General features: G+C 40.2%; 1 protein-coding gene across 1 annotated transcript in view; it reads left to right on the top strand.

The window, feature by feature from the left end:
* Nucleotides 1–9,364, top strand: part of dalrd3 (DALR anticodon binding domain containing 3) — an 11,605-nt gene extending 2,241 nt beyond the window's left edge. The window contains exons 2-13 of the mRNA XM_005730703.1: nucleotides 505–812; nucleotides 1,086–1,396; nucleotides 2,452–2,510; nucleotides 2,624–2,725; nucleotides 2,848–2,912; nucleotides 3,234–3,292; nucleotides 3,380–3,462; nucleotides 3,548–3,674; nucleotides 4,758–4,816; nucleotides 4,967–5,083; nucleotides 5,165–5,233; nucleotides 7,127–9,364. Coding sequence (XP_005730760.1) covers nucleotides 505–812; nucleotides 1,086–1,396; nucleotides 2,452–2,510; nucleotides 2,624–2,725; nucleotides 2,848–2,912; nucleotides 3,234–3,292; nucleotides 3,380–3,462; nucleotides 3,548–3,674; nucleotides 4,758–4,816; nucleotides 4,967–5,083; nucleotides 5,165–5,233; nucleotides 7,127–7,246 — 1,479 coding nt within the window. The 3' untranslated portion in view covers nucleotides 7,247–9,364. The remainder of the gene's footprint in view (nucleotides 1–504; nucleotides 813–1,085; nucleotides 1,397–2,451; nucleotides 2,511–2,623; nucleotides 2,726–2,847; nucleotides 2,913–3,233; nucleotides 3,293–3,379; nucleotides 3,463–3,547; nucleotides 3,675–4,757; nucleotides 4,817–4,966; nucleotides 5,084–5,164; nucleotides 5,234–7,126) is intronic.
* Nucleotides 9,365–12,205: the final 2,841 nt, after the last annotated feature.

Here is a 12,205-nt window from a genome sequence, read left to right as displayed (position 1 = left end):
AGATGGGAGTCTGCAGCCAATCACCTTCTCAGCAGAGCGCACAACACGCTGCAAAGCAGCCATACTCATTTAAAATAACATCTCATAGATATAGGCAGGGGACAGACTATGTAGGGGTTTAAAGTCCAGGAATAAAATGTTAAAATTATTATTTAAAGCTAACAAGTAGCCAAAGAATAATTGCAAGGACTGGTGCCTGTCAGCGGGATTTTGAATTAATTGATTTTTGATATCTGTCTAAGCTGAATGAAGAAGGATTGCATGACATTAGACTCAAATGAGAGGTCAGAGTCATAAAATACCCCCCAAGTTGCAAACCTCTTTGCAAATATTCTTTAATACAATGCTAATGCTAGGGGAGGAATGTGTGATTATAACTGCATGACTGTATCGTGTATCAGACAACCATTAATACTTATAAAAACAATAAAAACGCCCTTCATACATTATACTTTTCTTATTGCTTGTATGTGACATCCTATATCTATTTTTACATCCTCCCAGGTCCCTCCAGCAGTGATGTCCAGAGTGCTGTCCCTTCGTGGTAGTGGGGTTCTCCCTGTGGCTGGTGGGGAGGTGATGGGTGAAGGTCTAAGGGTACGGGTGGATCGGGCTGTCACATTCAGGGCCGTTCTGGCGGGTGGAGCTGCAGAGTACCTGAAGGCCTTGAGTCAGAGGCAGGGCTGTGTGGTGCTCAACTGCCCCGCACTGCACCCTAAGCCCAACACACCCAGTCCTGACACAATGAGTTTAGGCCAGCTGAGGACTGTTCTTCTGGCTGACCACATGGGGGCACTGCTGAGAAGACAGGGGTGAGTCTGGTTTAATGGACCGGGCTTTTAAAGTCCTCTTGGTTTTAATTTTTCTCTCATTCAAAATGAATTAATAACACAGTCATCATAACACTGGAAAATTCCCTTAATTAACTGTTTTCTGCTTCCCAAATGTGACAATTAGCTGGTTTTTCTCTTTTTTGCATTAGTGGATATTTGAAAGATTTTACCATTGGCTTCTTGATAATCTATAGACTAATCAATTAACCATCAATGGATGCAACTGTTAATTAATCCCTTTCCCTGTCTTAGATATGCTGTGTCCTTCTGCCCAACACTTCCTGAAGACAGCGACATCATCAGTTTCCTCCGAGCTCTGGGAATCGATTGGCCGACAGCCCCGGGTAATTGGACGAATGAAGAGCGGGAGGAGAAGATTCAGGACTCGCTAGAGAAGTCTCAATACAGAGAGAGGGAAATGGAGAGAGGCAGGAGAGCTAGCGGAGGGGGAGGGAGGAAAGCAGAGGAGGGAGAGAATGAAGGAGCACTCAGGATCAACCTGAAGCAAGTTTTTCAAGAGGAGGGGCTGCCGGGATACGACCCCAGCCTTGGCACCTGCACGGGTGAGTCTGAGTGCTTTCCCCCATTGTTCCCTTGCTTACCACAGGCCTTCATTTACACCTCATCATGAAGAATGATCAGTTTATCCAAATCCAGGGCAAATATTTTTCATCAGTTGTTGCTTTTTGTGTCAAGGTCTAGAAATCTCTATATCTCATCTTCCTGCTTGTCCAAAAAAAAAAATAAAAAAATGAAGCTGTCAGTTTTCTCTTTACTGAAGCTAATTGCAGTCCACTCAAATAAATCAAGCTCTGTTTTATTTTTATCTGAGGATTTGTGCCAGAATTGCTTCTTGCTGAGCCAGTGACCTCAAACTTCATGTTTCCAGTTTGGTTGCCAGGAGGCTCCGGCAAGCTTCTCACCTGGCCAAGAATAACTTGCGGCACTCATAATTATAACATTCCCGTTTAATTAGTGAGCTTAGAAGACTGTTTTATGTTTACGTTAAGCTAAGCCAACTTTCTCCTGTGTGTGTGTGTGTGTGTGTGTGTCTGATGGGTACCTACTTATTCCAAGAAAGCCAGCAAGCTTAGTTCCCAAAGTAATAAAACTGCATTGATGCAGCTTAGCTTAGATAAAAGATGAGTGAGATAACAGAGATTTCATATCAGAATCAGAATCAGAAAGGGTTTTATTGCCAAATGTTGAGCGGGTTTACAACATTAGGAAATTGCTGCGGTGCTTCAGTGCAAACATACTGTTATAAATACTGTTATAAATTAAGCTTAAATAGACATGAAAATAAAAATGAGAATAAGAATTAAAAGTGCTAAGTAGATAGATAGATATATACATGATATATACATGAGTGCAGGTGGTGATCAGTGCCAAACATGGAATGATGCAGTGAACACAGCGTAGGGTCATGTGTTAGTGGCGGGGACAGTCATAAGGTTATTGTTCATGTGTCCAACAGCAGAGGGGAAGAAACTGTTCTTATGGCGAGAGGTTCTGGTGCGAATGGACCGGAGCCTCCTGCCTGAGGGGAGCAGGTCAAACAGACTGTGTTCAGGGTATATTGTATAATAACAGCTGACAGACTGTTGTCCTGTTTTAGTTAACAGAGACGGCGTTTCCCAATTGGCACAACTGGACCTATCCACAGCTGACTGCACAGTGAGACAAACACACTCCATGTCTTTGTTTTTAATATAAAATTATTAATAAAAAACAAAATAAAACGGGCAGACAAAGCACTGATTTTAATTTTGTCACTGCCTCTTTCATAGGTAGCCATGGTAACAGCGTTACATGTGACTTCCTGTCAAGATGAGTTCCGCCAGCAGCAGATAGCAATGCTGTGGAGAGCCAGCGGAGCCAAACACACACAGGTAGCTGCACACACACACACACACACACACACACACACACACACACACACACACACACACACACACACTATGCAGTGATGAAGGGTTCCTATTTTTACCTGTTCTGCTTTCTGTTTCTGCAGAGGCATCTTGTTTGTGGGCCTGTGAAGACTCCTGGTTCACACCTGACTGCTGCACAGTACTTGCAGTAAGACACATCAGTTCCTCTGTCTGTGCTGCCTCTTTTTTAAATTTTTTTTATCCTTTGTCCTCTCTCGTCCTTTTTGTGACATACTCATGTCATTTCTGTTACTCCTCCACAAACCCTGCCCAGATCCCCACCAGATGTGTTTGTTTTCACCAATAACACTCTTACCATCATCTTCCCTGCACCGTAACATTGCAGATGTGATGAATAAGACGCTCTTGGGCGCTGTTGATGCTTTTCTTCGTCTGCGTGTAATTGTGGTGTATTTTTAGCTCGGTTCCCTGTATTAATGAGCCTTCTATTCTTCCTTCTCTCCTCCAGGTTGAGAAGAGGTCAGATGAAAGAGGCCTCCGAGATGAAGTATGGAGATCAAGTAGAAGGTGTGTGTGTTTATGCGCATTCTCATTGTGCATATAGACTGTAAGTAAACTGAATTAACTGAAGACAAGTGCTTCCTCCTCTTGAAGGTCAGACGTGGGAGGACATCATCAAGGTCATGACCTCTGCTACAGTCAGATTCGAGCTGCTGTCGACTGTCCACACTAGTCCTGTGAGTCATCAGTACAGCACTGTTCCCTTTCAAGCAGCCATGCTCTAATGCGCTAAGTCAGACTGACTGACAGCCGTATGTTTAGGTGACGCTGGACGTCAAGAGGGAAGGCGGTGTGTCGACCAAGGGGCCCAGAGGAGGAGTGTTTGTGATGTATAACTGCGCCCGATTGCACACTCTGTTCGACAGCTACGAGAGAGGAGTGGAGAAAGGTGAGAGCTGTGCTTTTCTGTAAATAAATGTTCCTGTAATTCAGATCATTGTGGCCAATGATTGCAGTCTTCCTTTAACCTCACCCAGTCTGAAGAGAAAGAGAGAGTTATTAAAAGCCAGAACGAGCTTTATTTATAGTTCAGCGGGACTGTGATGTTTTGTTGCATAAATAAATCAGAAATCGATATTGCTCAGTGGGTGGATAATGTTGCATGTGGAGCATTTTATTTCTGTCACAGTTATAAGAAAGCAAGGTTAGCTGCTTTAGGGTGGTATCCAAGGACATGCAAAACACAAAATGTTGTTATGAATATTAAGAAGCCAGAACAAAAACAATCATAAAAAATAATAGCAAAGAAAAAAAAGCAAGTCAGACAAAAAAGTGCTTTACACACGTGTGTCAATCAGATCTTAAAATCCATGAGAAACCAAGCTATGAGTGATGTCATCTGATAAATCTGGAAAATCCAGCTCAAAGCTTAGGTAGGGCTAAGCTTTGAGCTGGATCAAATTGTGCTGGAATTGTTTCTATTCTGCATGTGAACTCCATGTTAAGATGTGGTTTGAAAAAAGGGAACAACAATGATTTTCAGGTGTTTTGCTGAAGAAGAAGAAGGTGGGTCAGCTGTTCTAAGGGGTGACACCTTGGCAACACAGTGGTTCTGGGCCCATTTCAAGAGTTTGGCTTCCTGGTTGAATAAAGGTTAAAAACAAACTAGCAGGGAATAAGGATGCTGACATTGGATGATTTGAAGTGCCATCATTTTAAACAGAATTTTATATGTGGCCTAAAACTGATCCTTGTGGTACACCAAAGGTAATATGAGTTTTAGATGAAGAGTAAATGCCTGTGATGACTGGGAGAGTTATTTCTAAAAGATGAGAATAAACCTAAATAAGTGCACAGTCCTTGATATGCAGGGTCCAAAAGAATGAAAGCTTTCATCCACAGCTAAATGAAGGGATACTTGGCTTATTGCTTGGTCTCTTGGGTTCAATCAATATGTGTATAATGTTGAACATGTAATGTAAAATCTATCACAATGTTTCTACATTTAGTTTTCCTGACTCTTTATCTGCAGGTCTTTACCCAGAAATCCCAGAGGACTCCCAGCTGGACTTCTCTGCTCTGAAAGAAGAGGTGCCACTTTAGTGTCTTCTATGATATGTTGTTCTCTACAATTTTATTATTTTTCTTAATTTTAATTATATTAGAAACTGTAACTTCTAAATTTTAGTAATGCAGTGTTAATCCTACAGCGCTACCATGTGACTGTGTTTTAACTGACAGGGTGAATGGCTTCTCCTGTTCAATTACCTCATTCCATTCTCGGAGCTGCTTGAACAATCGGGACAGGCTCTGGATAGCGAAGGGGGTGGAGCCAGAGTGAACATAAAAACTGAACAGGTAAGAGCAATAACAGAAAAGGTGGATACGTCCGCTGTTGCAGATGTTTATATAACTCATACACATGTTTGTGTTCCTCAGATCTGTAAATTTCTCGTGTCGCTCAGTAAAGACTTTAGCTCCTACTACAACCGGGTCCACGTGCTGGGGGTAAGGATGTACTCATATATGTATGTGTGTACTTACAGAGGGGACTGTGTACAAATTAACTGGATTATATTATACATATTGTCCCACAAGAAGTAGATTTTATATTTGTCTGTATACATACACTTAATCATTTTCTGAATTATATATTACCACAGCAAATATGCTTACAGTAGGGTTTTCTGATTATGTGTGAATGCTGCAAAATCTATTTGCTTATGCGTTTATGTGATTTTTCTTGTGTGTTTGTGTGTTCCCTTTCTTCTTATACACTACATTTACATATAGTTGTGGTCAGAAGATTGCATAGACTCATTCGTTAATGCAGACCTTCCCAAAGTGTGGGGCCCGCCCCCTAGGGGGGCGCAGTATGAAAAGGGGGGGAACCAAAACGCTTGGACGCTGCTAGCACGGGCGCCCACAGAAACGCAAAGCAGGAGATGAAGCTGAATAGCTGAATATGTTTCCAAACCAACTTCATTCTAAGCCAAAAACTAGAAAATATAGTGAAGCATATCTTCCCTTTGGCTTCACCTGCACAAGTGCCGAGGTAGGTCTTCCCTGCAGAATTGGTTTTCCCTTTGTTGGGAGCAGCTGGGCTGTTCAAATCACGGACAAACAATTTTCTTGATTTTTAGTTCACAAACACTTGTTGTAATGACTAACTAGGGGTGACATTTTGGAGATGTTAGCTCTTTATACAGTAAGGTTACAGCGGGATACAAATAATATCAGGCTGATCCTGCCAAAATTTGTTTCCCTGGTTCAAATCACGGACAAACAGTATCCCACAGTTGTTCATGTTTTTAAACCCATTTTGCACAGAGAGGCATTTTTTTGAAAAATGTATTGATAACAATGTTGAATATTATTACACAGGAAAAAACAACTACACATAAAATAATCCCACCGTGACGCCTCTGCCTTTCTAAACGGAGGGACAGTAACTGTGTGTGTATATGTAAGCGTGTAAAATCTGCAGATGGTCAGATTAACAGTATTTTGTCGCTATCTGCTATTTTGCATTTCATCTCATGTAAACAATAACGTGGTGCACAGCCTGACATGAAAAAAGGCACATACCTTTGACGTTGCGTGACGAACTCTGTATTCCTCGTCCACACAGAAACGCAAAAAAGGAGTTTTAAAAAATCTCCATTTTCGGTGATTCGAAACGCCGTTTACGTGTGGACGAAACAGCTGCGTTTTCAAATATACCCGTGTAGGTGTGGACGTAGCGTAAAAGAGTTAGTAGTTTATTTTCTTACTACCTGTAATTTATTGCAGATTACTTGTATTTGCTTAATTGTTTACTAAATGTCTGAGGTGTGAAATAAACCGCAATGGAGCAAAATATGGGTGTGTGTGGTTGGAGGATGTGTTTGTGCGTGCGTGCGTGCGTGAGTGTGCGCGGGGTGGGGGGGCGAAAATGTTTGTTGTAAAACAAAGGGGGGCCTAGCAAAAAAACTTTGGGAACCACTGCGTTAATGCATGAACATCCTAGTACTTTGAGGCTTTTAATGATTTTTTTTTTTAACTGGTCTTTTTCCAGGGTGGAAAAATTAATTTGCTGTAATTGTGTGGAGGATTAGAGAAAATCCAAGATAAATTCAAACTTATGTACCCTGTTCCTGTTTTCTTTTAAGTCATTAAAGATCTATGCTGTGCATTCATTACACTCTGGAAAAAGAACACGTCAAAGAAAGCCTGAAATTACCATGATATTCATGCCCATGATGAGCCACCTCTGACCACATCTGTAACAGACAGAAAAGAACTGAAGTTTATTTTGAAGCCAGCAGTTGTTTTATTGTTATTTTTGTTCTTCTGTATTTCCACTCCCTCACATACCCTTGCTATATTCTCAGTCTTTCTTCTTGTCTGTCTTGCTTGCAGGAGCCACTGCCTCATCTCTTCAACCAAATGTTTTGCCGTTTGTATCTGCTGAGAGCATTGAGAGAGCTCTACCACAGCGCTCTGGACACCCTTAACCTTCCCCCCATCAGGCAACTATAGCCCCGACATAATTCACCCACCCTTCACTGTTGGCTCTACCTCCCTGCCTTCCCTACGCACACACCATATCCATGTGTATTGTGTGTGTCTAGCTGACACCTTTTTTGGCAATATTAAAAAAATTATGACATTTCACTTGCCCACTGTCCCGCTTCTGCATTTCCCTGTCAGTGTATTGTGACATATTCTAACTGTCTGGTTATTTCAATGAATAGTGTAACTACATTATATAAAGTGGACCCTGTTCTGTTTTTTTTTCTGGGTTGAAAGATTTTCTTGGACAATTTAAGCTGCTTGTATGCTGTAAAAGAAATATTTTGACATTTGGGTTGCTGCTTATTTGCTTTCTTACTGACTGATGAGAAATTCTTCCTTGTCTCAAGCTGTGTGCTTTTGTACTATCTCTTCACACACTTACAAATACAGCTACAGAAGTGCTGCATAATTACCTGTCAGCATTTCAGTTGTGTCAGTCTTCTGTACATAGAAAAAGGGGCGATGCCACTAACCAGCAGTCATTCACAGTGATGGCATGCCAATTGCTAGCTAGCCAGCAGCGGCAGCTTTTTTTTCTGATGGACATGGTTTGCTGTTTCTTGGAGTATATGCCTGTTACAGTGTCATGTTTACTATTAGAAATTTTGGCAATATATGTGCGGTCAGAAGATTGCAAAATATAGCTGCTAGCAGTTCGTGTTCTTTAACATAAAATGCATAACTTGCCGTTTTTGATTTAAGTCTTAGCCAGTTAAATTCACTTTACAATACACACTACACTACACTAAACAAGTACTTAAGGTATATAGTATACTACACTATGATATACATAATATGCTACGCAAGACATATTGCTTGGCACCCTTTGGTCGTATAGAAATTGGAAGCTACTATAGCTAGTTAGCTTTCCTCAGCTAGTTAGTTAGCTAATTATCTTAACGCAACGAGTGAGAAAAGAGCGAGCCTGGCTCTAAATCAAGATAACAAAGTCCACCTATGAATTTTTAAAGTGTGCTAATTGGAACATTATAACTTGTTTGTTTCAGTACAAAAACTTGGCATTAAACTCAGTATTTGGAAGGGGTTGGATGGTTTCCTGGAAACCTCCAGTTGCCTGGAGACACGATTAAGCTACTGGTGATATTAGTCTGTTGTTGTTGTTTTTTTGTTTGTTTGTTGTTTATTTTAACTCTCAACGAGAAAGCAAGTAAGAACATTTTCCCATAATGTCAGAATGTTTCTTTTAATTTTGGTTTTGTTACTACATGATGGAGAAAATGTCTTTCCCTTAAGCACAGCAGGCGTCAGGATCTAAATTAGATTGGCAGAGCTGGTATACCCTTTTGAATCTGCTAACTCAACTGATCTGTATTAAGACTTGCCTTATTACTTATTACCCATCTACTCACTGTCACCAACAACAGTTAAATCCTCTTTAGAACACATGTAACTGTTTAGTCACTGCCTAAATGAAGAAAATCAACTTTTATGAGTCTTCTCTAAATGTTAAATGCCCCCATTCATGGAAATCTACCACCTTGTATTTATCAACAGTTAGAAATATTTATTGTCATAAAAAATAGAGAGAAATGTACAGAATATATATTCTTCATCTGAGTCTTAATCACTGTGTTCACATGATTATTATCCTGCTTGACAAATCACAGATGCTACTATGAAACAGCTGTTTCGGACAGTTATGGACAAACGTAATGCATCGTGTCACAATCTTAGGACATGCATGAAATGGCATGATAACCATATGTATGACTTTTATGCCAAAAATGCTATTTGTAAATTTTGGGAGTGAAATGATAAGGATCTAGCATTGATCGTTCAGTTTTTATTGTTTGTGACCAACAAATGTGCCATAGCATTTTTTTTAATTCTATGATAGTACAGTCCAGTGTTATTGATCACAAATATCTGACAGATTTACTTTTCACTGCATGAAATGTTGTTTGACCCTGTAAATGTATGATTTAAAAAAGCAAACTTTTTCCGTTAGTTTATTTTCTTTAGAAAAGGGAATGAGACGTTTACAATGTGTTGTTTTTATTTTAGTGGCTGTCCTGTTAGCTGCTGCTGTAATTACCACAGTATTAAAGCAGAGGATCTGCAGAGAGACTGTCATGTTTTCCTCTTACACTCTACACTACTGCACTGCAACCATGTCTAAACAGAACCATGCTGACTTACATTAGCTTTATTTTTCTCTTGCTGCCATGTTTGTTGCCTCAGGCCCCAACACCTGACCTCGGTCACCCATCCTTCATTCTGTTCTCCGTCTTTTATGCCGACTCCCTCCTTATAGGCCCTGTTTGTTATTTTATTCAGGGCTATATTATACAGTGTAGTTGCACAAATAGTCCAAGGACTTTCACATTATTTTTCCCCATAAAATAATTGACACGAAGGCTTGTTGACTGCAAACCAGACAGCTATAAAGATGACTGCAGAATTGTCAGGAATGCAGTCAAACACTAACTTCATCTGTTGAACCTTTTGATCATACCAAGTGAAATTCCATCTGGAGACCTTGCTTTGCATTTGCTGCATGCATTATTTACAGCCGAGCTCCTACTAATTCCCCTCTAATGAAAATCTCTGCACCTCTGCCCCGTAAGTGTATTTGTCCATCTGAATGTAAATAACGCTGCCAAACTCTCGCCTACACACATCTGTGCACCCGCAGTTTGTGTGTGTTTTTCCCCTTCTGCAGACTTAAAAATAAGCATGACAGACTCTCTCACTGTATGTTTGTCTCGAGCTTCAGTGTCTGACAGATGGTGATACTGATACTGATGTTTTATACATAAATCCTCTCGTGCTCTGCTCCCCGCTGCCCTTGGATTCAACAATAACTCGCTCACTGCACAGATATGTACACTTCACTGTATGCTGCTAACAGTGATCCTTTACTGAGGATACAACCCCGCTAGTGTCATGTGTAATTTGTCTTTTTCCCTTGTGTAGACCCCCTCTCCCTTTTGCTGATCATTTATTTCCTCATTTATAGAAGAAAAGCGTTCGTTAACTCTGACTCAAGCCAAACTTATGGTTTTACTTGCTTTTATGAAATAGTTATTGAGTCTGCAGTGCTCCAGGAAAAATAAGACACCATCTTGATATTTTATAAGGCTCGTGCTTTGTTGATACCTTGCGACTTTAACCCCTCGCCTTCTTATATATCTCTGCTGTCGATGTATAGCTGTATACCTGTGTACTGTAAATGACACACACCTCTCATCCTTGTTTTGCTCAGTAAACTGGTTTGAAAAACTGGAGCATTCAGTCATTTTTAATTCTATACAGATGCAGATGTGTGATTGTGACTTTATGAAACATGATACAGTTGGAGAAATGTGCAATGGATGTGTGAGTTTGAAAGAAATAAACAGACTCTAATTGTTATGGTAGTTTCATTTTTAATGCAGAGAGACAGAATATGAACCAAAAATCCACGGGAAAAAAATGTCATTGAGTGAAAGATGTATTAGATCCCACCCAGCTTGAATTTTGGCTCCCACAGATTGGTTCTGTGCCCATGTGGCAAACATTGGACAAGAGCCTCCTTCCCACAGCCAGAACACTGGAGATGGGTTACGGATCGGATGGGTCTTCCAGCATGACAATGACCTAAAACATGCCGCCATCTGTAAGACAAGTATCTGTGCTTCTACTTACGTAAAGAGTGCGTGCACTTTCGCCAGCTCAGGCTATATGTATGAAAACTGAAATAACTACATGGGGTTAGGGACTATCTAGTGGCTGCAGGAGCGGTCATCACATGGCCTCTATGTGGACTCGAATCAGGAAATTTGAAGGTCACATCCGATTTTCTGTGCAATTGCACGCTGGCCTGCAACTCAATTAAACTGTTGCTTGGCTGGAAATGCCTCACCCAAAATAATTTGTTTGTCTACTCACACACATGTGCATGCACACTGCACACTGCACATTCTTGCTATTAGTTTTCCTTCTCACTGTTAAATGTAGTCATGACTTTAAAAGCTGTGGTGCTTACACGTGTGGGAGCAATAGATTATTAATGACTGCATCTGTTGTATTTTTGTTTTGTTTTTTAAAAAAAACATGCTTTCACAGTGAAACAAAAAGTCGGGGATGTGAGTTAGTAGATATAATAGCTGCATGATTAAAATAAATATCTGTAAAAAGAAGTGATGGTGATGGCTTGGATAATTGGTCTTGTTTTAATTAATGGAGGGAGCACCGACAAATCGGTTTAGCGCATTAATGATAATGCCATTAGTGGAGAATTTCACTATTGGCTTAGGTCAGCAATTAGCGTGTAGCTTAGATAAGAGCCCATGCGGTCAATTATGGGAAATTCCATGGAGATAAGTGAGCATTAATACAAAAATTCCACCACATAAATGATTCCTGATCATCTCATCTTAACAACAGATTAACGAAATAATTATAATGATCAGATAAACTTAAAATTAATTTCATCAGTTTACAACCTTTTGGATATTGAGTTGAAAGCTAACATGTTGTTAAAAGAAGCTATAAATATGTTTCGTTCCCAGTGTTATTTGCAACATATTGCTGGAACTTAAAATCGAATGAGTTAATGATTTAAAAAAACAAACAAATTTTCCGGCTTTAACACGTAATTTGTTGAATCAATATTATTAAGGGTCTGCAAATTATTCTGGATAGCTGATTTTCGGGCGTCGAGGTTATATTCACATCTTTTTATTAGTAGCTTTACAGGCAGAACGCTGTTTCTTAAGGGTAAACATCATTTACTTGGTTCATGGATTTTTCCAGTGACAAGATCTCTTCTACCTCCTGTTACTGTCAGCTTTTTCCACTATTACTCCCAAGACAGTATAGGGACAGCGAGTGATGGTCAAAGCCCTCGCAGTGGCGATGCGTCTTCCTGTCGAGGCACAGCACAAAACAACTGAGTGACTTTCACAAAAAGCCACAGCG

Source organism: Pundamilia nyererei, unplaced genomic scaffold (genome assembly GCF_000239375.1).
Source record: "Pundamilia nyererei isolate P.nyererei 1_Seehausen unplaced genomic scaffold, PunNye1.0 scaffold00039, whole genome shotgun sequence".
Classification (NCBI taxonomy): Eukaryota; Metazoa; Chordata; class Actinopteri; order Cichliformes; family Cichlidae; genus Pundamilia; species Pundamilia nyererei.
The sequence above is the reverse complement of the archived record's forward strand: the minus strand, read 5'-3'. Positions and strand labels throughout refer to the sequence as shown.